At 32.7% G+C, this 23917-nt stretch overlaps 4 protein-coding genes across 8 annotated transcripts; 1 reads left to right on the top strand and 3 right to left on the bottom strand.

The window, feature by feature from the left end:
• Positions 1-1553: 1553 nt before the first annotated feature.
• Positions 1554-2347, bottom strand: LOC107917607 (norbelladine synthase). Its single transcript, XM_016846928.2, has 2 exons — positions 2036-2347; positions 1554-1942 (listed from the first exon to the last, which is right to left on the bottom strand). The coding sequence occupies exons 1-2, from the start codon at positions 2283-2285 to the stop codon at positions 1659-1661; spliced, it is 534 nt and encodes a 177-aa protein (XP_016702417.2). The 5' UTR covers positions 2286-2347; the 3' UTR covers positions 1554-1658.
• Positions 2348-7472: 5125 nt separating this feature from the next.
• Positions 7473-8459, bottom strand: LOC107917644 (norbelladine synthase). The gene is made up of 2 exons (XM_016846949.2): positions 8076-8459; positions 7473-7976 (listed from the first exon to the last, which is right to left on the bottom strand). The coding sequence occupies exons 1-2, from the start codon at positions 8323-8325 to the stop codon at positions 7693-7695; spliced, it is 534 nt and encodes a 177-aa protein (XP_016702438.1). The 5' UTR covers positions 8326-8459; the 3' UTR covers positions 7473-7692.
• Positions 8460-14156: 5697 nt separating this feature from the next.
• On the top strand, positions 14157-16791 carry LOC107917715 (lanC-like protein GCR2). Of its 3 annotated transcripts, XM_016846999.2 has the most exons (6): positions 14157-14484; positions 14840-15018; positions 15494-15605; positions 15716-15832; positions 15934-16248; positions 16347-16791. In XM_016846999.2, the coding sequence occupies exons 1-6, from the start codon at positions 14323-14325 to the stop codon at positions 16683-16685; spliced, it is 1224 nt and encodes a 407-aa protein (XP_016702488.2). In that variant the 5' UTR covers positions 14157-14322; the 3' UTR covers positions 16686-16791. The 3 variants fall into 3 exon arrangements, with proteins under 3 accessions (XP_016702488.2, XP_016702489.2, XP_016702487.2); XM_016847000.2 differs by lacking the exon at positions 14840-15018 and having other exon boundaries at positions 14159-14484; XM_016846998.2 differs by lacking the exon at positions 14157-14484 and having other exon boundaries at positions 14491-15018.
• Positions 16792-16901: 110 nt separating this feature from the next.
• LOC107917714 (WD repeat-containing protein 44) lies at positions 16902-22852 on the bottom strand. 3 transcript variants are annotated; one of them, XR_001689806.2, is made up of 8 exons: positions 20741-22852; positions 19250-19340; positions 18797-18954; positions 18663-18714; positions 18466-18548; positions 18236-18329; positions 18077-18156; positions 17847-17894 (listed from the first exon to the last, which is right to left on the bottom strand). XR_001689806.2 is itself a non-coding variant. In XM_016846996.2 (7 exons), exons 1-7 carry the CDS (start codon positions 22481-22483, stop codon positions 17296-17298), a joined length of 2820 nt encoding a protein of 939 aa, XP_016702485.2. In that variant the 5' UTR covers positions 22484-22852; the 3' UTR covers positions 16902-17295. The 3 variants fall into 3 exon arrangements, 2 of the variants coding, with proteins under 2 accessions (XP_016702485.2, XP_016702486.2); XM_016846996.2 differs by lacking the exon at positions 18077-18156 and having other exon boundaries at positions 16902-17894; XM_016846997.2 differs by lacking the exon at positions 17847-17894 and having other exon boundaries at positions 18092-18136.
• Between the last annotated feature and the right edge of the window lie 1065 nt (positions 22853-23917).

Genomic DNA, 23917 nt, shown 5'->3' on the forward strand with positions numbered 1-23917 from the left:
GACCTTGGTGGTATTCATCGTATTGGATCAACTAATTCTTCAACCATATATGTGTTATTCAAATGAGAGTATTCAATGTCAAGAAGGCATTGGTAGTGTTCATAAAATATTAGGGTCTTGAAAATTTAAGTATCGAAGTTCAAGCCCCATCTATTATTATTTTAATAATTAATTAATTATTTAGACTAGGAAATTTGCCCGTATATAGTTTTTTTTTTGTTTTGAATTAAATTAGGAATTCGACCATTGGTTATTATTATTATTTTAATATAAAAATATTTCTTTTATAATTGATTAATTATATTTTATAATTAAATATGCATGACTAAATTCTTTAAAGCAAGAACATGATTAAATCATATCAAGAAAGGGAAAACCGTGTGAAAGATTTATGATAGATATAAATATTCTTCAATACTATTATTATGCCTCAGTCAAATTAAATTTCGATCAAAAATTTAAAATGATAAACCCAATAAAATAAAATAAAATAATACTTACCTATAATTAAAAATGCAAGTTATAGAAATTAAATAAAACATGTAACTTATATATCTATATTATATATAAAATGATTGATTGAGTTGGTGTCACGAGTTAATTTAATATTAATTTAATTGTGAAATTACTAAAATATCTCTCATCGAAATTTATGAATTTTTTTCGTGGGATACCTGCCTTTGCCTTGTACATTTCTTAGTGTCCCCCTAAATTCCTCAAAATCAAACGTAATGAAAAAGAGGTTTTTTTATTTTAAATGTATATAGGATTATTATTTTATCCATCCTTAGTTAAATAAAAAACCCTTCTCCAATTAGGTATAGGATAATATCATATATATTTTTAGAGTGTAATAATAATAATACTTAGCACCACTCTCGATTTATTTATGGAATTTTTTGTTCTACTGTGGTGAAAAGAATAATTATCCATACTAAATTATAGTCTACATTTATTCATACTAGATGATGCTGCATTTGAGTGAATATATATATATGCATAAAAAATTATATAAAAATTAAATGAAATTTTAGTTAAAATGATTAAGTAGAAAAATTGAAGATTGTGTCTTACATTCAAATTCTATTGTAATAATATAATATATATAAATATCATCATATTAATATTGGTTACTTGATAAAAGTAAATTTTTTTTAATTTTTTCAAATTGAATTTGTGTATGATTGACTCGTGGCATCAACTAACTTAGAAGCTTAAATAATAATATAAATACATTTATATATAAGGATCATAAATCTCAAAATTATAGATACTTTGATCTAATGTGTAATGTTATATATGAACTTTAATTTTGTATAATTTTATATATAAAATTTTGATTTAATTCAAATTTCACAATTTACTCACATAATTATTGATATAATATCATTTTAAGTTTATATATTATATAAACAAATACTTATAATTACCCAATACAATGAAGTATATATTTTTTAAAATATGCACAATTGAATCAAAATCAAAGTTCTTATATATATATGAATCACAATTAAATTTAATGTGTATCATTAAATCAAATTAAAATTAATGTATCCAATTGTAAATTAAATTATACATGATAGGGCAAAATTTTCTAAAACAATGAAAATTCAACCCTCCATCACCATCAGTCTGTTAATTAAACTGATATTATAATCTTAAGCATCATTTTTTGAACTTTCTAGAAATCTTTTAGTAATTTGTGCAGCAGCTGCTAAGAGTTGGATATTAGGCTTTGGATCATTAGCTTCAAACTCTTCCTTCACAGCATAACCGATGTCTGATCTGATAATGCATGAATCACTGGTTTTCTCAATGATGTCAAGTCGAACAATTTGAACCGAGCAACCAATTGCTAGACACCCTCCTTCCAATCCCTTTGCCACTTTCACCTTCTTTTCATCATCAATCTTAATGAATCTTTCAGTATAGCTTGAGTTGCCTGGTTAGATTGATATAAAAAATGGGTTTTAAAAAGACTTGATCATATACTAACTTAGGGAAAAAAGAAGGGAATTGGTAGAATATAGAGTACCTGGAACAAAAATGAGTTTGAGGATAGTTCCAACACCACCATCACCTTTCAAAACTTGAACACTTTGGATCACAGTTTTGAGCTCTCGAGCAGTAAGCATGGAAATCCCAAGGTGCCTATAAAGCTCCCAAACCCTACTTGCTGCCACATTTACTTCAAGTTCATTGGTAAGATGCTTCAAATCTTTGGACTTAATTCCCATATAACAAGAGAAAATAAGAAAGCAAATCAAAGAAACTTGCTTCAACATTTCTGCAAATCTGTCTTCACTTTTTATGGACTTTGGCTTGCCTTTCGAATCTTGGGTTAGTAAGTTGTTAACCCTGTAAGAATGATATTCAATGGGTGCAAGTAACGGGGTTTAAATAGAATTGGAGTGGAGATGAGGATGGGCCAAGCTAAATGCATTAAATGTGCATGGTTTGATTGACAAGTTGAAGTCATTGATGATAACATTAATGCAAACCCAATAAGGTCAGGTCTCAAGTAGAACAGGTCTTGGCCAATAATAACGGCTGCTGTCTGCCTATTAAGTAAGCGGATAGAATTCATGAACCTTACGTTGTACAAGGTCTCTCTTTTTGGGTTCATCAAAGGGATTATGAGATTCAAAACCCAGCTTTTTGACTAATTAATTCAAATGTTTGTTCGCATTTAGCTAAAGTTATTTAGATGTTACGAAAAACCAAAATGAAATGATTGATATTTGATTATAATATTCTGCGTGTAATTTGTTGACACCCGAAGGAGTTTGATAAGAAAATTCAAATCCAAGTTCTTTTTTTCTCCACAAAAGTTGTAATTTATTGAAAAGGTAAGAAGAATCTTAACCTAAGGCTTAATTAATTAATTAAACAAAGGTAAAAAATCCATTAATTTTTAAATTGATATATGATTGAATTGGATTAAGAAAATGATTAAATTAATTTTTATAATTTTTTAATAATTTATTTGTTTTGAACAAATGGACAAGTTAAACCGGTCAAATCAGTAATCAATGGTCTAACCAATTTGACTATCAATTCGATCTCAAAACATTGAGTTTACCCCAAATGGATACATTTATTAGATTTAGGTTTTTTAAATGATTACAATTTTAATTAAAGAACTCAATATCTATAGGTGTGAAGGTTATTTATTTATTTATTTTTGGTACATGGTCTTTTTGTCTTTAGTAGGGTTAAAATTAGAGGTGATCATGGGTTGGGCAGCCCGGCCCGACAGCCCGCTCAAAAAATAGGAGGGTTCGGATAAAAATATAGGCCCAAAATATGGGTTTGGACAAAAAACGAGGCCCGTTTATAAAATGGGCTGAGCTCGGGTAAAACTTTTTTGGCTCGGGCCTGACCCGAATTATATATTAAATATATATAATTTTTTTATGTTTAATCAAATATACTTTTTAATCAACTATATATTAAATATATATTTTTTTGGTGTTGTAAAATTTAATATGGGTCGGGCCGGGCCGGGTTTGGGCTTAGCAATTTTGTTTCGGGCCAGGCTTGGACAAAATTTTAGGCCCATATTTCGGCCCGACCCATGATCACCTCTAGTTAAAATCCTCAACAATTAAAATTAAATGCAAATAATCATATTAAATATGAGTACCAAGTAGACCTGATCATGAGTTGAGTCGGGTTTGGGTTGAGCCGATAAAAAATTTTAGGCCTATTTTCTCGGCATGGGCTTGGGTTGACCCAAAAAATGGGCTTAAAATTTTGTTCAAGTCCGACCCAAATTAAAAATGCTAAACTTGAGCCCAACCAGCCCGTATTAATTTTTTATATAAAAATAAATTTTAAAAAAAATAACATATCAAATACACTAAAAATATTAAAATAAGTGTTCCTCAAGAAATTGAAAATACATTAAAAAATTCTTTATACTTAAAATAACACTAAGATAATCTTAACTTAGTAAATAAATACCTCTAAAATAGTAGCAAAATTAACAATAAAACAAGAGTTATACAATATCAAAACAATAGCAACAAAATAGTAGTAATCTAATAGCAAAACAACAACAAAATTTTTAGGCTGATTCGGGTAGGCCCGTGCCAAGAAAATCTTACTCGACGCTCCAGTTTAAAAAACGAACCTTATTTTTTGTCCAAACCCATTTTTTGGACCTATATTTTTACATAAACCCTCCGACTTTTTAGGTGAGCCTTTGGGCTTGAACAAATAACCCGACCCATAATTAGGTCTAGTATCAAGGTCCTCTTACATTAGTTACAATTTACACTATTAATTGTTTTATTTTAAAAAACGTAGCAGCAAACTTGACATTACAAGATGCACTTTTTGTAGTACTTATCAATAATCTCAGGCTTAGGAAAAAATGACAACTATATTACTAATAATAGAACCTTGACATTTATGGAATTGAGATGTTCTTCTAAAAAAACGTATTTTGATAAATAAATTTTAAAGATATTTATTTTGATAATTAATTAAAAGTTTCACTAGATTAATAATAAAAGGAGCTCGTTTGTATGTATATATAAAATATATTTTATTAAGAAGGGTTGAGGGGAGCTGGGTCTTGAATACTCAGCGGTAGGTATTGCTCCTCTCAGGGGGTTGTCTCTCACTCTCTAAGGAAAGCTCAATCAAGTTCACGGAGTTTAGGCAGTGCCTCAGTTAATGTTGGTATGACTTGCAAGCTCACGGGAGAGATGTCAACTTTGTTAGAAATTAATTACACTAGGCTAGAAATGCTAAGATAAGGCATATGAGTGTACTTGCAAGGGATAAAACCTTCCAAGTGGGACAATACCTTTCGTTGAGGTTCCAAGACTTAACTCCCCTTAACATAAAATGCGCATATTGTTAGAAATTAATTATGTAAAGTGCACATGTGGGGGATCGAATCATCAACCAAGGCCTTATATGCCTTACCTGGTTCCATAATTAATTTCTAATAATATTGACACTTCTCTTGTGAGCTTGTAGATCGTACCTACATCAATCGAAGCGCTCCCTAAACTTCATGACCTGGTTGAGCTCTCCTTGGAATGCGGGAGACAACTTCCCGAGTGGGACAATACTTTTCGTTAAGGGTCTGAGACTCAACTCCCTTCAACAAGAAGCTAGAAATCAATTATTATATTAAAAAAATTGATAAACAAAACATCAAAACTAACCCATACCATAAATGTCGATATCAAAATTTTAAATTTATTTTTATAAATATATATTCATCTGTGATATTAACAATTTTAATTGTAAATATATTTTTTGGGGGTTAGTAACGCATAAATTTCTCCTATACTTTAGGCTTTTTCTGATGTGGTACGAAATGATAAATAAAATTAAACTACAAGTACTTAATTGAACATTTTAAAAGTGTAGGTATCACCTACAAACAACACCCTAAAGTATAGGAGTCATTTATATCATTAACCCAATTTTTTTCATGGTCTTTTTAAAAATGAATGAAGTGGCATATTCTAGTATTCTTAATAATTAATGAAATTGTGGAATGATTGGTGGTTGACTCATTAAGCATTTGAAACAATAGCTTGAATTGGTCCTTCAGAAACAAAATTTAAAAAAAAAAAAAAAGTTGACCACAATAATAGATAGCTTATTATTACATCATTTTTTATTCTTGAGAAATACTTTTCTTTCTTCATTTTTCCAGATATCTTATTGATCATGATGTTGTTTGTTACATCCATGTTTAACTTGGGTGGCTTATTATTACATAATCATTTTATGTTCTGGAATTGTTTGAATGCCATAAATTTGATATTTATGCTGAAAACTGAAATGAAGTGAATCCATGTGAAGGTTCTTCAATAATAAACACCTCTCACACCATACAATTCACAATCATTAGATTAGGTTAGATGTATCAACTAAGTTTCCATGGGTTTAATAGGTAGAGTTGAAAGAAAATTGGAATGTTAGAAATTTGAGGAAATTTTCTTTTCATATACGTGCTTAGTAGGAAGGAAATAAAACATTTGAAAATTCATAGTTTGAACTAACATACACCTTTTTCTCAGTTTCTCTCTTCTCTTCGTTTCATTTTGGAATGATTGAGTTTTATGCATTAGGATGGAAAATACTCATTCATCCCATTTTATTTTCTCTCACTTTTCTCCACAACGAAGCACACTCAAATTTTATTTTATTTCCACTTTTTCATTCTCTTCTCTCATCCCTTCACTTCTTTCCCCAACTAAGCACACCCTTAATGTTTCATCTATATTTGAGCAAGATTAAAATGAAAGTCATTTTAGAAAGGGAAAAAAATAATATCATTAAATAAAAGCAAAAGGTATAAAAGCTCATAATAAAAAATAAAAAATTAATTGAGCTCTTATAGAAAAAGAGTATCTAATACGAAAAAAAATTTTAATTAGATTTTTCTATTAATAGAAATCATTAGCTGGCTTTTTTTGGGTATTTTATATTTCTATTTTAAGGTTCATGTTCAAGGTTTTTCATTTTAGTTGGATCGTTAATTAACTAATTTGATCATTCACTGACGTGATTAATGGGGCTGACAGATAACATGCCATGTGGGCAAATTACCTATGGGATGAATGACAATCCTTTGCCCCTTTATTGTTACCTTTTGTGCCTCACCTATAATATTTTAACACATGTCTTTTTATTTATAAAATAACTGGTTAACATCTAAACTTGTGTGTTGACTTGATGGCAGATGTTCACGGTTTCATATATGGTTTGGATTTGAGTCGCGCTGGTCATGCTATTATTAGAATTTTGTTCTCCTCTTTTAATTTTAAAAAAAAAAATTATGTGTATATTCTCTTTCCTAAAAACCTATCAGATTCTCTATTCATCTTCTTCCTCATGAATACTTCTTTTTATTTGTAATCCATTATTATTGTCGGTAGTGTATGCAAATCCCAAAATTAAATGTAGACAGTTTGGAAGAAGGTGACTTTTTATTTAGTTTTGAATAAGTCTAAAGATTTACTTCTGAATTAAGGTTCTAAACAAACCTAATCTAATGTATCAAAAAATTTCTTTAAATAAATAAATAAAAAGAGTGTGAGTTGTCTATGAAGGATCAAAATAGAAGATAATTTTTATCTTTAAACAATCAATCAAACATTGTTTTTCACTGTTATGGAAAATAACTTTGTTTGAAATTAAAGGGTGATGAATGCAAAGCTAAAGAAGTCATGTGCAGCATATCTTTAAGGGATTTCAGGGTTAACAACTTGGAAGAAAACCAGAGTTTCCTTGGCCATTTCAAAAAGGTTTTGGCTGTGGAAGATTGGAAGATGTACGACAGAGGGCTTTTTACATCCATTTACCTGGCTTAAATAGACATTTTAAAATCATCTCCTTTGATAAGCTTCCAATGAGCATCTTCTTCGAAATGCCAGATCAAGTAACTGTTTTATAGGGTTGGATTTGATATTGTAAAGATATATATTCAACATGAATTTGATTATATTATACATAAGATTCCAAACTTTGTCAAAGTCACAAATAACAAGGAGATATATATATATTTATGTATTAAAAACTCTTAAAGCTCTTATCTCAGTCTACTTTTCAAATTATACAAAGGTGAAGGCAATCTTTTCCAACACAAGAAAAGATTAAAGAGAGAAAATTCAACCCTCCATCCCCATCAGTCTGTTAAATTAAACTGATAGTATAATCTTAAGCATCTTTTTTTGAACTTTCTAGAAATCTTTTAGCAATTTGTGCAGCAGCTGCTAAGAGTTGGATATTAGGCTTTGGGTCATTAGCTTCAAACTCTTCCTTCACAGCGTAAGCAATGTCTGATTTAATAATGCATGAATCACTGGTTTTTTCAACGATATCAAATCGAACAATTTGAACTGAGCAACCAATTGCTAGACATCCTCCTTCCAATCCCTTCGCCACTTTCACCTTCTTTTCATCATTAACCTCAATGAATCTTTCAGTATAGCTTAAATTGCCTGGTTCAATTGATATCAAAAATGGGTTTTAAAAGACTTGATTATATACTAAATTTAGGAGAAAATAAAAGGAATTAGTAGAATATATATATATAGTACCTGGAGCAAAAGTGAGTTTGAGCATAGTTCCAACACCACCATCACCTTCCAAAACTTGAACATTTTGGATCACATTTTTGAGTTGTTGAGCAGTAAGCATTGAAATCCCAAGGTGCCTATAAAGCTCCCAAACCCTACTAGCTGCCACATTCACTTCAAGCTCATTGGTAAGATGCTTCAAATCTTGGGACTCAGCTCTCATATAAGAAGAGAAAATAAGAAAGAAAATAAAAGAAACTTGCTTCAACATTTCTGCAAATCTGGGTTTCTTTTTTATGAACTTTTGCTTAAACCTTGGTTTTTTAAGTTTTAACCCTCTAAGAATGATATTCAATAGGTGCAGTTGTCAGGGTTTATATAGAACTGGAGAGGAGGATGACACAAGATACCTGCATTAAATGCGCATGGTTTGATTGACGGTTTAAAGTCATAGATGACATTAATGCAACCCCCCAGAAAGGTTATCTTTGAAGTTGAACAAGTCTTGGCCAATAATCAACAGCTGCGATAACGACGTACTTAAACCTTTTTTTAATCAAAATTATACCTAAATTATACTTAATTATCCAAAATGGCACTTAAACTATATTCTGTTACCTAATTACCCTAATTATTATTGGGTACTTGAAAATATTTCTTAACGGATCATTTTGTGACACATGATAATTTTTAACTAAAAGAAGTTAAATATTTCCTTAAGCATTTTTTTTAAAAACTTATAAAATATATTTATTTCTTTTGATTTTCACCCAAGAATTCTGGTGAAGGAAAATTCAACAACCCGTAGAAAAATTCACCTAAACCTAGATTCTGGTCTTTCTCACCGTGACTCAGAAGTCATGTATTATTTTTTTTCTTAAAAATAACTTCTTTTTTCGTTTTTTTCTATATACTTTATATAAATTAGTTAATATTGAGTGATCTTCTATAATAAAAAACAAAACCTAATTAAATAATGAAATCTAAATATAATTTAAATATCATTATGTGATTTAAGTTTTTTTTTTTAAATATTTTTCTTATAATCCATTTTACCGTCGGAATCATTCTAGGATTACGGGATTGAAAATCCGTATTTTTTAGACTAATTAATTCCAATGTTTGCATGCATTTACATAAAGTTGTTTAGATGTTAGGAAAGAAAAGAAAAGAAAATGATAAGGATTTTTACCGGCATTTATAATAGCCGATGTTAACTCTCCTGGTAGTCAATGAATTGCCGGTTGACTGCCGGCTAGGCGGATGCCAGTGAAAAGTTTCGGACGGGCTGACTATAGGTGCCTGTAAAGTGTGAACATTTCTCGGTTGAAGTTTTTCCGGCACTTTCAACCCCATTACAAGATACTTTTCAAGGGAGTTTAAAGGGTGGAGAAAAGTCATGGTTAATTTAATTTTTTTGAAGTGAAATTCATTGTATTTAAAAATTCAAAACAATTATTAATTGCTTTAGCCCAAATTCATAAAACGAAAAAACTTTCATCCTTATTTGCCCGTATGAACCCATTTGAACTTGATGCATCTGAAACCTGCGTAAAGAAAACATCAAGCAAGCCCATTTAAAATTAGACGAACTACACTGTACAGTAAAACATTTGCTACATGCAAGATGACTACTGTAACAACTTGATTTTCGTCTGTGTCGGAGAACCCGATTCAAACCCGATTTTCACCGTTGCCCTAGCTTGAATAAGGAATTTGGCAAGTTTTCTTTATAAAATTTTGATGAATTATTAGTTAAGGTTATATCTTTTAAGCCCATTTGTTGGTTTGTAGAATTAATGAAAATATGACTCAATTTCCATTGTAGAAAGTTTAAGAATTTTAGATGTTTAGAGTTTAAATTTATGCATGTTTAATATTAGATAAAATCATGGCAATAATAGATTAAAAATGTGATAAAATGAGTTGATTCAAGTTTGAATTGTGTTGAGAAGTTTAGCTAATTATGTGTTAATGGGGACCTAATTGTAATGAATAAGAATTTTGAGGTTGAATAGTGAATAATGGTAGAACAAGGTTCCTATAATATATTTATGTAGTCGAAATTAGATTTGATCGGATAAATCATGAGATGCGAGCATTACGGACATTAGGGATTCGAGGGATCAAATTGAAATAAACATATTCATGTTTAAATTGTTGTAACCTATGTTCAAAATGTTTAATTAATTAGTTTTTCATAATCGAATTTACTTTACATAGCTAAAAACGACATAGGGTAGAGGGACAACCCATTGAAGTCAATACCACCACCGCAATTGTAAGATACTAATGTAGTCATTTATTTCAATATTCCCCACATTACATATCTTGTAGGCATACCCAAACGACAAACCCCTAACTATATGTTCCAACTATTTTGAAATTATCTAACAAAGGAAGATGCATTGTATGAACTAAATTGCTAGATTTTTTTTACATCAAGGTACCTCCAACAAACTAAAGTATATGAGCTCTAGCACTACGTTGAATGTCTTAATGTGTGGCATTCTATAGAAGATGCTCGATTTACCTCTTCAACCATTCTAACTTAACATGAAACCATTTGAGATTAGGGGAATAGCCGAACCTATTTAAAAAGATACTAAACTTAGAATTTCTAGTTACTATACGCCCTTCCATTGAAAGGTCTGTCTATGGTGCTACATCTATTATTAATGTCGATTTGCTACATGTGAGATGAAACATATGAAGTTCAAGTCTCCATTGTTCAACTATAGCAAAGGTGAAGGACAAAACAAAAGTAAAATTTTCAATTTCGTTGGCATGATAGAAATTGACAATAATCCTATCGTTATGAAAATTAATTTTCATATTATTGCGAGCTTAAGCTACTAGATAAGACTCTACAAACCCCCAATTAAGGGGGTAGCCACTATGGAGAAAAATCGAGAATTTGGACTTAGAAACGCTTAAGTAGTATGTAGGATGTAAATGAGGAATGTTTGCGATTTAATGTGAAAAAATAGCAATTGGGATGGTGGGCTATTTAAAGGTTTTAAGGTCAACAATAATAGGTATCCACCTTAATCTAAATAATTGTTTGAGTCTTCAAACCCAAATAGATCTCCACACCTATAAATGTTTAACTATTATCCAAACCATTACAAAATTAGATTCTACTGTTATGGTTTAAAATTTAAATAATTTACTACAGACTCCACATACTTTAATCATTTAATCATAATTGTTCTGATTTGAATAGGGGTGCAAAAAATTTGGTGTTACAATCAATGCAATAAGCTTGATACTTATTCTTAACAAATAATTTTTTATTCAAAAAAAAAAACTTTTTAAAGAAACTATTATAATAAATAATAAATAATTTTACAATAACGAAGTAAAAGAAATGTCTATAACATTTAGTAATTAGATCTTTACCCAAAAAAAATTTTAAAACTATAATAATTAATGGTATTAAATGTTATTGACTAAGGGTGGGTTTGAATGGGCGATTGGGTGCAGTGCGGTGCGCTTGGTTTACTTTTTGTCTCACGCTACAGTATCTAATCTCACTGCCACCGCTGTTTTTACACTAACCGCATGTAAATGCACCGCCTATGCAGCTTTTTGGATGAAGGTATTATTAATAATTAATTTGACTTTTCCTTCAGGGAAAAAAAAGTTGACCGCAAGAATAGAACCCATAAATTTGAAATAGACTTTTTTTTAATTAATTTATTTGGCCCAATCAAATTGAAAGTAGAACTCTTCATGGCCGGGCTTCTAGCCCTGCTTGAAGATCCCAAAACATGCGAAGGTTTGAATAAAAATATAAATCCAAAAATTATGCTTGGACAAAAAAAAAATCCGTTTAGAAAATGAGTTGGACCTTAGATAAGGCTTTTTCGGCCCAACCTGAATATGTTAAAATAGGACTGTTTAAAAAAGCAGGCTTTTTTTTTACTGTTTTTTACTCTCTTTTTTCTATTTTCTTGTTGTTGTTGTTTTTTTTTTTACTATTTTGCTATTATTTTACCTATCTTAATGTTATTTAAGTATACATATTTTTTTTCAATTTGTTGGGAAATATTTACTTTAATATTTTTAGTATTTTTGATGTATTATATTTTTTAAAAAATGATATAAAAAATGATATAAAAAATTAATACGGGTTAGGCTCGAATTTTAACATTTTTATTCGGATCGGGCAAAAGTTTAGGCCCTTTTTTTAGGCTAGACCCAAACCTAACAAACGGACCTAAAACTTTAGTTGAGTCCGACCCGACCTATGATGACATCTAATTGAAACCTTAATCTAGCATGCAAAACGAAAACAAACTTCTAAACAAAGCTACAATTAAGGTTTTAAGACATACATAAGTTGGGAAATTAAATTATATAATTTAGTTTAGTATTATATCATTTACTTTGGGATCTCAAAAATTTTAAATTTTTTATCAACAAATTTATGCAAAAGGTGTTGATTGATTCTTAACTCGGTTAGTATGTGCATTGTTACTAATGCAGGAGGACGTGGGTTGGATTGCGTTGAAGCGAATTATTCTCCTAGACATTATGTTAAAAAAAACAAATATAACCAGAACTTATACAATAAAATTATCTGCCCAATTTAATAAATTTGAACTATCTAGATTAAACCTATAATCACATACTTAATAATTTCAAAGATTATACAATTATTCTTTAACAGCCAGAGGCAATTATAATTAATTAGCTTGACTTTGTCCTTCTTCTGTTTTTTTTTTTGGAAAAAGAAAGTTGAATTTGATGGACTCAATCAGACTGAAACCTCATCCAAAACTAGAAAAACAAAATCAAGTTTGACATAATGCAAATTACTCACTCTCACAATTAAATCATGTATTTTCATTTTATGGCTATGAATTTGGAAGAGTTGAAGTTCATCTTTACATGTTGCTTTCATCAAAGAGATGACAAAGCTAGGAAGGTAGAGCAATTTAGTGTGAAGAAATTTATTGAGATATATTTTAGTAGGATTAAAGTACAGTTAATATGGCTTAGGAATCATAATATTTGTGATTAATGATCAGTGGTAATCAATAATTTAAATACTTCAACACTCCCTTTCTCAGCTCAATGATTATTTTATCAATTATTAGACCAAATCTTTTCAAAAATTTCAATAAATTTCTTAAATAATTTCCATACCATCTTGTTTACTATTAATATTTTCAAGTCCCATCATGCATAAAACCCTTTAACCGCGATAGTTTTGCTTGTTCAAGTCTCAAAGGCATCACTAAATTCTTTTCAATTTTTAAAGTATCGGAACAAAACTTTGAGAATGTGCTGCTCTTAAATGATAAATTTTCAATACGATAACACTTAAAGAAAACAACTCTTAGCTTGTATGATGTTTTACACATCAAACAATCACTAAACGACTCTCGACACTTTATGTGAACCACTTTTAATCATCTGTCTTTTTATAATACTAAAGTGTAGTGATATTAATGTTTTTTTATGTTAATTTTTTTATTAATGTATTAACTCATAATTAATTTTCAATTCATGTGCGTTGGAAAATTATTAAATATTTTTTTAGTAAAAAAGTTAGATTTTGCAACCAATTAGTAATATTGAGATAAGCATGGTAAATTTTGTAACACATGAGAAAAAAATATCATTGATAAAACAATAATGAAATATATATATATAACATAAAAATAATTGGTAACAAAAAATAATATTAAATTTTATAATTAAAATGTAAAATTTTATATTAACGTAGTCATTAAATAAAAAGTTATATTTTTTATAAACTATAATGATTATTATATTGAAAAAATATATTTATAACTTTAAAATTTAACTTATAATTAAATTATCAGTTTTTTTAATTTGTTGCATTAAATTAGTAATTTATTATAAATATTCTAATTTTTATGCAAATATAGATAAAAATAAAATAATTAAATATTATATAATTAAGTTTTGTTGATATTATGCTTAAATTGCAGAGGAAAATAGTGTTCTTCAATTATTTTATCATTTTTATAAGAATTATTAAATTAATTCAGTATATTATAATTTGATATAAATATGAAATTTGATAATTATAAAAAAAAGATTATTTAAAATTATCAAAGATGTATGGGAAAATGGAAAATCGAACATTTTGATTCAGGTGGATTTTTAAACGACACTTGTATTTGGAACCTGCTCGAAAGGTTCTTTCTTGCTCTTCCTTTTATATTATTCCTGGGAATTCAGTGAAACAGGTTTTATTCACAAAGACGAAGCTTGCAAGACAGGAAAAGAAATGGCTGATCGTTTCTTTCCAAATGAAATGCCTACTTTTGTGGCGGAATCAACTGTCTCTACAGGAGCTACCGGCGGTGACTCACTCACCAACCTCCTTTCTTTGCCTTACAAATCTCTCTCTGATCACCTCAAATCCGCTGCTTTGGCCCTCAAAGAAACCGTATTCTCTCTTCAAAACTCTGTTTTTGGGTTATTCAATTTTCATTTTTTAGCTTCATTTCATGCATAAATCTGTGGGATTCTGCATAGAGAAATAAATTTGGTAACTTTGCTGTATTTTTATGTTCTGGGTTTGTTGAGATTTTCTAATTTAACACCCCCCCTTTTTGCTTCATTGATATATTCGCATGTTAATTATGCGTATAGGCATTGCAATTGGTGACTTTAATGTATATTCTGTTCTGGGTTTGTTGAGATTTTATGAAATAACCAACTTTTACTTTAAGAAAAAGGGGGAAAATTGTTTTTTTTTTCTTTCGTTTCCTAAGTTTGGGAATTGTTTGGTTTGGAGTCAGGTGGTGAGGGAGACTTGGGGTTTGAGTGGAAAGAGAGTGCAAGATTATACTTTGTACACAGGAGCACTTGGGACTGCTTATTTGGTCTTTAAAGCATACCAAGTTACCAAGAATGACAATGATCTTAAATTATGCTCTGATATTGTTAAAGCTTGTGATTCTGCTTCTAAAGATTCTGGGTAATCTCTCTTTCTTTATCTCTACAACAAGTACTGTCATATGCGTTTATGTGTTTAATTTTGGACTCGATAAGTTGCTAGGTTTATCTGTGAGATTGTTTCAATTTGATGGATGGACTGCATAAACTTTGTTGGAGTTTGTAGATGAATATGTTTAGCTTAAAATTCAAGTAATTTAGTTATTTGATTCTTGCAATAGCTGAAAAGTTTAGTTCTTGAATGCTTATGTTATTCTTAATGATAGTCTATTGCTAAAACAATCAAGGTTTTGGAATCATTGATCTGAGGTTTGTTAATGAGAATTTTAACTTGATTAGTTTTCTGTTTTCTACTCCAAAGTGACCAACCATGTCGGAATGGTAGCTTTCACTCCGACGGGAACTCGTGAATCAGTATGGTGGACATAAGATTGCATTGGAAGTGAGTATTTCAAACTTGACCCGACCTCATATGTGATGAGATTGCATGGGTGCAGGCGTGTGACGTTCATTTGTGGACGGGCTGGTGTTTATGCTCTTGGTGCTGTCATAGCAAAGCATTCCGGTGATACAAGTTTACAACAGCGCTACTTGGAAAAATTCAAAGAGGTGGTTCATTTTTGCTTTTCGTCTTTTAACTTTTAATTATCTTCCTTTTCTTTTCTGCGTTCACTGTTCCAGTGGGTTATGTTCTGATAATAGTTTGGCTCTGAGAGCAGATCAGATTCCCTAGTGACTTGCCGCATGAATTATTATATGGGAGAGCAGGGTTCTTGTGGGCCTGTTCATTCTTAAATAAGCATATCGGCAAAGACACGATATCTACCGCTCGCATAGTAAGACTTGTTTTTCATCTTCTCAGCCTGAATTTTCTTGTTTAAGAGAATAAAACACAATCAATTGTATTTATTTGTGCTTGGACTTGGAAATTGCGCAGCGAGCAGTTGTAGATGAAATTATTGAGTCCGGTAAACGGCTGGCAGGCAGGGGAAGATGTCCGTTGATGTATGAATGGCATGGGAAGAAGTACTGGGGAGCTGCACATGGACTGGCAGGAATTATTCATGTTTTGATGGACACAGAATTGAAGCCGGATGAGGCGGAGTATGTCAAGGGTACTCTTCGCTACATTATCAAAAACCGTTTCCCCAGTGGGAATTATCCATCAAGTGAGGGAAGTGAATCCGATCGTCTTGTACATTGGTGCCATGGTGCTCCTGGCATCACACTCACCCTTGTAAAAGCAGCCGAGGTACTCCACGTCACCCTACTCTTTTTCCCTTGCAAATTGCTTGGAAAAGAATTGCTGTATCTGAAAACCCTTATTTGTACAATGCTGTAAATCAACAGGTTTTTGGGGACAAGGAATTTCTACAAGCAGCATTGGATGCCGGAGAGGTAGTTTGGAAGCGAGGTCTGCTTAAGCGAATCGGAATCTGTCATGGTATAAGCGGGAATGCGTATGTATTCCTTTCACTGTACCGATTGACTGGCAATGTGGAGTACTTATATAGAGCTAAAGCATTTACTTCCTTCTTGTCCGATAGAGCAGAGAAACTTATATCGCAAGGAAAGATGCATGGAGGTGATCGTCCGTATTCCCTCTTTGAAGGTATCGGGGGAATGGCGCATCTCTTTCTGGACATGGTCAAAGCGTCTGAGGCCAGATTCCCTGCTTATGAAATTTAATAAGTTATGTGATAAACTTAGAATGTTATATGACATTAGCAAGTGGACCTTATGAAATCCATTCAGCATGATAGGTGGTGAGTTTGTGGCTCCCAGCTTAAGCAAATGAGTGGTTTATATTTATTTATTTTACGTAAAATTGAATCTAAACCTTACGAAAGAGCTAAAAAACCATAACATCCATATGATGATATGCTCAAGAACGAAAGAAACGAGTGAAGAAAACGAATAGTAAAAGAATTTCATTTTCAATTCAATAGGCTTTTCGCCCTATCATCTTAACTCTACAATTTCCGACATCAGAAAATACATCGGTATCTAAATTCATGGTGTAGTTCTTTTTTCTTTTTTCTTTTTCTCTGAACAAATCTATACTTTCCTCAATGCTCAAATGGAGTGGCTTTCCATTGCCCCCCACATCCAATGGGCAGAGGAACAAAGAAAGAAATGAAAGTCAGCTAATATTACAAATCTCAACCAATATCTCACTCTCTGTACACAATTTTAACCAAAGGGAGGGAAAGGATTGTATTGACACATTATCAACTCATTCCCCCCTCCCCAACCCCCAACACTTTGATGCTACCTACCATTTTCTTTTTTTGGTTCATCAAATTCGAACCGGCAATCCAAAATTTTGGTAAGTTCTGATCTCACCTCGTAGGCCAGCAGTCACAATCACCATACCCCAGGCTGGAATGTTTGGATTAACCCCTGAGGTATAGTCCAAACTGATCCGGGGGCTCCTGGTCCGAGCTGCCAAAAGAAGTTTTTCCTCTGGCCATGTAGCTGAGATTCTGTCAAAGAAGTAGCTATTGGTTGCACTGGAAATGGTACCGTGGAGAGGGCTATTGGTGCACCCGGATGCTGATAATGAACCCTCGTTTCCACTGTACTCCTCATCGGGTGTAGGAGGATGATTGGCTGTTGAAACTTCATCGATAGTGTCATCAAAACAATTTTGATCATTCAATTGCGTATCTCTTACTCCCCATGTGTCAGACATGCCCGGCCAAGGGATGGCCACTGATACATCTTTACAGTGGAAATGCTCATAAGAGTATGTTACAGTGACTCCTTTGTTTCTGCTAGGCCGCGATTCTGCTTCTTGTTTCCACACGTAAACATAGGAGTCCTCACTGGCAGAGACGACATATTTTCCATTTGTCGTAACAGAAGCTGAGATTTGGCTGTTTGTGTTCCGAAATCCTGTCAAAATTACCAATAGCAACTTCAGCTGAATCAGCACAACTCCAGAATTTTATATCGAGAGATACTAAACGACAACTCTGCAACTTTTTTCAAGCAACCAGTAAATTTAGGATCCAAATCTAAAACCAGAACACCAACTTTAAGAGTTGAAACTCGGACCATGATACACCAGTACATACCATCACTTAGTTGAGGTAAGTGGAATATGAAGAAGAGTCAGCTTCAGTCTCCCTTACTTCCTAACTCTCAGCAAAAATCACTATCATCTATGGTCAATCCTTTCAAAATCCAACCAACCCTGTATTTTATGTTTATATCATGCAAATATGAAGAATTACCTTTAAACTTGTGAATTAAATCAGACTCATCAACAAGCCGAATTCGTGAATCTGCAGATGTGATGAGTACTTCTGATGAACTTCCAGGTGCAAACTGTTTTAAGAAAGCAACCAACGGGGGAAGAATAAAGTGAATACATGGCAGGCAAGAAATATGCAATAGGTTCCAAGTAAGGAATATCTAATTCAACTAGAGCAAGGATTTATGCTTTCCTTTCCACATGGATTACCTGGAAACCTGTAATTTTCTTTTGATGAGCTTTCTTCTTTTTATTCTGCAAATTGATTTGACTTTTCAGTTGTAACTTGTTCTCTGGAGAACGTGTAAAAATGCAAAAGTTTAACAAAAATTTCTGTGGCAAATAAATTATATAATATAGCATGAATATGCAGACACAAGGTAGAGAGAGAATGAGTAAACTTGTACCAGAAGTATCGTATAAATGGCAGCTTCCTTTGTAAGAGCCAACCAGTGCACCCTTCAAAACAATCAAAACTTCCATGAGCTAGAAAGACTTCATATATTATATAGGATGAACTCGAAATTGACCATTGCCTAACCTGGCCATCAGGTGTATAACAAGCAGCAGTGACCATTTCATGCAGATCATTCCAATCGACAACTTTACGATCAGGAATGCTCCATATGCGAACTTTAGCATCTAGGGACCCACTAATAAAGTATTTATCATCAACTGGATTAAACTGGATGCAAGTTACTGTGTCAAGGCAGATCCACAAGAATAATGCATGATTAGCAATACGTAAACCTATTTCAAGAAACAAAAAATTATATATATAGATATATTACTTTTATGTTGGATCTTTGAATTAGCAATCCCATTGAATCTAAACCAAGCACACTTGAAGAGACTTTAATGTTATTTTAACTGACATGCAGCTTATTACGACTATGAAGACAGAAGGAAATTTCATAACATTCACCAATTCCAGAGAGAAGGGTTACTATTTTATCAAAAAAAAATGAAGACATGAAATTTACGATTTACTTACCATAATCACTGTGTGAAAATATTCTCAAACAAGTCTTGCTAATCAAGTCCCAAAGCCTCACTGTTTTGTCCATTGAAGATGACAGCAATTGCTGAAAAGAACAAATAGAAAAATCTTACCAAACTATCCTCCAGCAATTTATGGGTTCATGATTCTAAAAGAGGCTAAGCAGTGAAGCTGGAAATGAACATTCATATCAAAGTTCTAACAGTAACATTCATGAGCGCCTTGAAAAAACTTGTGGTGGCAGAAAAAAAAAACATTTCTAATCTTTTAACTCAATGTGCACACTCAAAGTTGGTCCTATGATGATCTGAAAGAGTATCATCAGGAACAGTAACATGAACGAGCCCTTTATATAAGGTACATTAAGGGCATCATCGGGAACCTTGACCAAAATCCCTGGCAAGGAAGAAGGTGTCAAAGAAACATCAAAGACAATAACAAAACCATCAAAAGGGAATAAAGACACATCCAATAGAAAGATCAAGCCTCTCACCCGATAACTCACTCTTTGAACAAATAGAAAGCTATATGTAAGTTAACAATAATGTGAAAGTACTTTTCACTAATACTCATGTTGCACGTGGCAAAATAAATGCACGTTGAACGTGTTAGATCATTTCCTTCATGAGCCAAGATACAGCCTACTCAAATTGATTATGTTTACTTGATTCTCTAAGGCCTTGCAAAATTCCTTTACTGCTTTGCTGTCCTGTTGCATCAGAATGCATGCAGGTCATTTAGCAGCTGTCTCTACACCTAAATAGGCAATGCCAAATTAAAGAACCAGCAATAAATCACTTACAGTTTCGGAAATCAAACCTAAACATATTTAAAATTTCACCACTAAGATCCACCAATTTCTACTTCTTGTTTGCCAACCAATTTAGAAGAAAATTTACTTCATTTTTGCATTTCATAGATCCTTTGCAGCTCAAGATGACAAATATACAATTTTGCCAAGTGTGGAGACAAGTGCATGACAATGGTTATTATATTTTGATTAATTTTTTATTTACTTGTATCAATTATGCCTGCATTTCGTTGAGTGCATTGCAGGCAGGCACCCTCTCTCTTCATTCTCTTCGAAGTGAAACATAGTTCCATAACAAATTCAGTTCTTACAAAAAATCAATAAAATGTTACACAACTCTGAACTTCATCTTGCCACCAAAAACTTGATTAAAAAAAGCATCTCATAGAGCACAATTTAGAAGAGTAGAAATAAAAATGCATTCCTTTGCCTACTTTGGGCTAGCAGAAAAACATAACATAAACTCTCGGTATACAAAAAATCAACAGATCAATTTAACAGTCCAACTAAATGAAAGCAAATAGACAACAACAATATGTCTGGAGATTATGTGTTAAAAGTATTCTAATGGTTAAGAAAAGAAAAAATGGAACACTCAATGATGATCAAACTAATAACTCTATATTTTTACATAATTCTCAAATACCTGAGAGGATTGAAGAATTAAGACTAACCTGAGATTTGGACCATGAGAGGTCAAGCACATCATCCGAATGTCCTTGAAAAGAACAAAAAGGTTTATCTGAAAGTGCAAAAACAGTATCTGGCACCACAATGGGGTCCAGGCTCAATGACTTGCGGCTTAGAGAAGACCTTCCTCTTCTCTTCTTCTCAGGATGGTGATCTGCAATTGGGGACAACATAGTTGTTTCTGGAAATCCATTAGCGACAAGCAAGAAGTTCAAATTCCCATCATCAACCTTTTCCATCAACTCCCCTCTCTTCTCCGATGCAACTACCCTCCATACATGAATTTCACAATCCTCACCTGCACTAGCAAGGTACTTTCCATCCAAACTGAACTTAATACTCCAAATGGACCCATTGTGCGCTTGAATCTCTTGGCTCTTGTAAAGAGCAGTGAGTTCTTTACAAGATTTTCCATACTGCTTCACCCTCACACGCTCCGGCCCATGAAAAGAAACATCCTGGCTATCATCCGTGGCAGAACTCGATCTCCTTCCACCCTTCTCAGATGAGGTATCCCTTTCTTCGCTACTTCGCCTTTCCTTATGGCCCTTTACAGTGACACTACTCGCAACGCTCTTTATGCTCTTAAACCAACTCCCTTTCTTCTTAAACTTGGAAACATCACCACCACCACCACTGCCATTGGCATCCAAATCTGCACTATCCTTATTACCCTCTTCCACATTCTGTCTCCTCATCAGTTCGTGAACAATCGGAGAATGCCCAACGCACATCTCGAACTCCTCCATGGTCAACTGCCTCCCAGTCCCAACTTCCTTCAACTTGTTCCACATCCCATCATCTCTAATCTCTTTTACTACAAACTCTTTCCCATTATCAAGGTTCTTAATGGTACATACCTGTTCACTAGAATCCACCTCATTCCCCGCCGCATCGTCTCCACCATCAAATGATTTAGACCCAAGTTCCCCATTCACACTCTTGCTACTCCGCCCAGTGGGCGGCTTATTACAAGTAGATCCATTGCTTTCGCAGGTTCTTAAGTTAGGAGCCGCAACATTAATACGATCGCATTCGGTATTATTATTCTTATTTGCAAAAGATAAACCAACAGAAAGAATCGAAGAGGAATTGGGACAGACAGATAAACAAGGAGAAGAAGAAACAGCAAGCTCATTACAATCACCGTTTGATTTCGATCGTACAATTCCACAGGAACTACTTCCCTTTTCAACTCCACGATCTTGCTCCTCTGACTCTTTTTTTACCAACCGATCTGAAGAAACTGATCTTCTCTCAAGCTGCACTCCTCTTCCTCCAGCATCACCGGCACCCATTGCCCGTCCCAGACCCAGTTCCGTTTCTGAGCCGGGTCTTGACCGGGAAAGACCAGAGTCGCGGCTAAGACCCATTTCACGGAGCAGCCGAGTTCTTCTCTCGGAAACGGAGGCGGGTTCTGAGATCCAGATGTCGAACTTGGAAACGGCCATGGGGAATTTCGGGACGGGAAATGGGTGGCGGGCATTGCTGGAACGGGTAACTGGGTCGGAATCCGAGTCAGACGAAGGAGTAGTTGAGTTGGAACAAGAACAAGAATTAGAAGAAGCAATGCGATCAAGGGATTCGTAAAAATACTCTTCTTCTTCTTCTTCGACTACTTGAACAACTACTTGCCCTTGACCTTTGTTTCCTTCTGTCCCCTCTTCTCCTTGGGTGGAATCCTTGTCTTTCTGGTTGTTGCTTCTATCAATGGGGTTTTTGCTCATGCTTTCTTTATGAGCATTCCCATTTCAAATTGGACAAATGAACCATCAAAACCAAGCCAAACAAAATCTGGGTTTGGATTGGATCAAAGGATGGGAAGGGGGAAAACAGTGTTTGGAGGGAAGGAAAGGGAGAGAAAATCAGATCCAAAGGAAAGAAAAAGAAGGCATGGGTTAGGGGGAGGAAGGAAAGAGAGTTGGGGTTTGGTGATGTCTTTGTGTGGGAGAAGTGAAGGGGAAAATTGATATGGTTTTGTTGGTTTTTGGTTTTTGGGGGGATGGGGCTCTATTGAAATGTGAACTGTGAAAGGTGAAAGGTGAATGGATCATTTCTCTCTTCCAAATAAAATATTCCTACTAATCAAACAAATGGAAACATTTTGAGAGCTTAAAGAAAAGTATTTTATATATATACATTTACTTTCTTTAATGAAATTCCATTTTCATTCGCTCTCTTTTTTGCACTTTCCTTCTTCATAAAACATCCCAATTCTATTTTTTTTAGTAAAGCCCGAACAGTAAATACAATTCGAACTCAGACTACACTTAAAATGATGAACACTTTTAATCATCAAGTCATCATATAAATTTTTTTTATTTTTAATTATTATTACATCGAAATTAATAAATTTAAATAAAACTCGAGTATAAAATATTTATTTTTATATCCATAAATTAAATAGACAAAAAGTGTATTCTATAACATGCCTTGGTCAATTCAGAAGTTGGAAAAAGAAAAAGGAAATAAAGGTGTATCACTATCAACTATGAAGCAAAAGTTGATATATTTATTTTTATTATAAAAATATTATTTTTCATAACTAAGACATAATTTAGTATTTAACAAATCAAATCAAATGAGAAGATAAAAAATTTTATATACCAATTCAAGAATCATGTAAATTTTTTTTTAATATGTTGATGTATTTTTAAAATATTTATTTGATCTATTTCGATATCATAACATATTTTTAGTTGAAAGAAGAAAGGAAATTGGGCCTAAAGCTAAAACTGGCATTTGTTGACTTGTTAGAAAAAGAAGAGCTAAATGTAAGCAACTACCAACTGTTGGTACATGGTACCCAGCCCATTACTATTAAGTCAAGATGACATCCCATAGCTTAAATTTCAACCACTTTTTGGGACCATTTTTATTAATATTTCTCTCTTTTCTTTTGGGGTTTCAAAATTTCACCTTTTTTGCTTTTATAGTAAGCTTAGATGATGATGTTTTTTTCAACATGTAGGTGGATATTTTTTTCTTTCTTTATTTCTGCTAGATTTCATGTGGTAGAAACATTAATAAGTATGAAGGGTCATTATCTATGCTTTGATAACCCCAAAACAAAACATATATATATGTACTAAAAATCTTTTGATTACATGGTCGGAGTTTGATGTCTGCTCATGAGAATGAAACACATTTCATGATTAATT

Source organism: Gossypium hirsutum, chromosome D01, assembly GCF_007990345.1.
Source record: "Gossypium hirsutum isolate 1008001.06 chromosome D01, Gossypium_hirsutum_v2.1, whole genome shotgun sequence".
Taxonomy (NCBI): Eukaryota; Viridiplantae; Streptophyta; class Magnoliopsida; order Malvales; family Malvaceae; genus Gossypium; species Gossypium hirsutum.

Bases quoted from the DNA above. Each gene is read 5' to 3' on its own strand.
- LOC107917607 (XM_016846928.2), bottom strand. From the start codon at position 2,285: ATGTTGAAGCAAGTTTCTTTGATTTGCTTTCTTATTTTCTCTTGTTAT. The intron at 1,943-2,035 runs GTACTCTATATT...CAATCTAACCAG, and splicing joins CAAACTCATTTTTGTTCCAG to GCAACTCAAGCTATACTGAA.
- LOC107917644 (XM_016846949.2), bottom strand. From the start codon at position 8,325: ATGTTGAAGCAAGTTTCTTTTATTTTCTTTCTTATTTTCTCTTCTTAT. The intron at 7,977-8,075 runs GTACTATATATA...CAATTGAACCAG, and splicing joins CAAACTCACTTTTGCTCCAG to GCAATTTAAGCTATACTGAA.
- LOC107917715 (XM_016846998.2), top strand. From the start codon at position 14,672: ATGTTAATTATGCGTATAGGCATTGCAATTGGTGACTTTAATGTATAT. The intron at 15,019-15,493 runs GTAATCTCTCTT...GCATGGGTGCAG, and splicing joins TCTGCTTCTAAAGATTCTGG to GCGTGTGACGTTCATTTGTG. The intron at 15,606-15,715 runs GTGGTTCATTTT...CTCTGAGAGCAG, and splicing joins ACTTGGAAAAATTCAAAGAG to ATCAGATTCCCTAGTGACTT.
- LOC107917714 (XM_016846996.2), bottom strand. From the start codon at position 22,483: ATGAGCAAAAACCCCATTGATAGAAGCAACAACCAGAAAGACAAGGAT. The intron at 19,341-20,740 runs GTTAGTCTTAAT...TGTTCTTTTCAG, and splicing joins TCTCATGGTCCAAATCTCAG to CAATTGCTGTCATCTTCAAT. The intron at 18,715-18,796 runs GTTAGGCAATGG...ATTGTTTTGAAG, and splicing joins GTTATACACCTGATGGCCAG to GGTGCACTGGTTGGCTCTTA.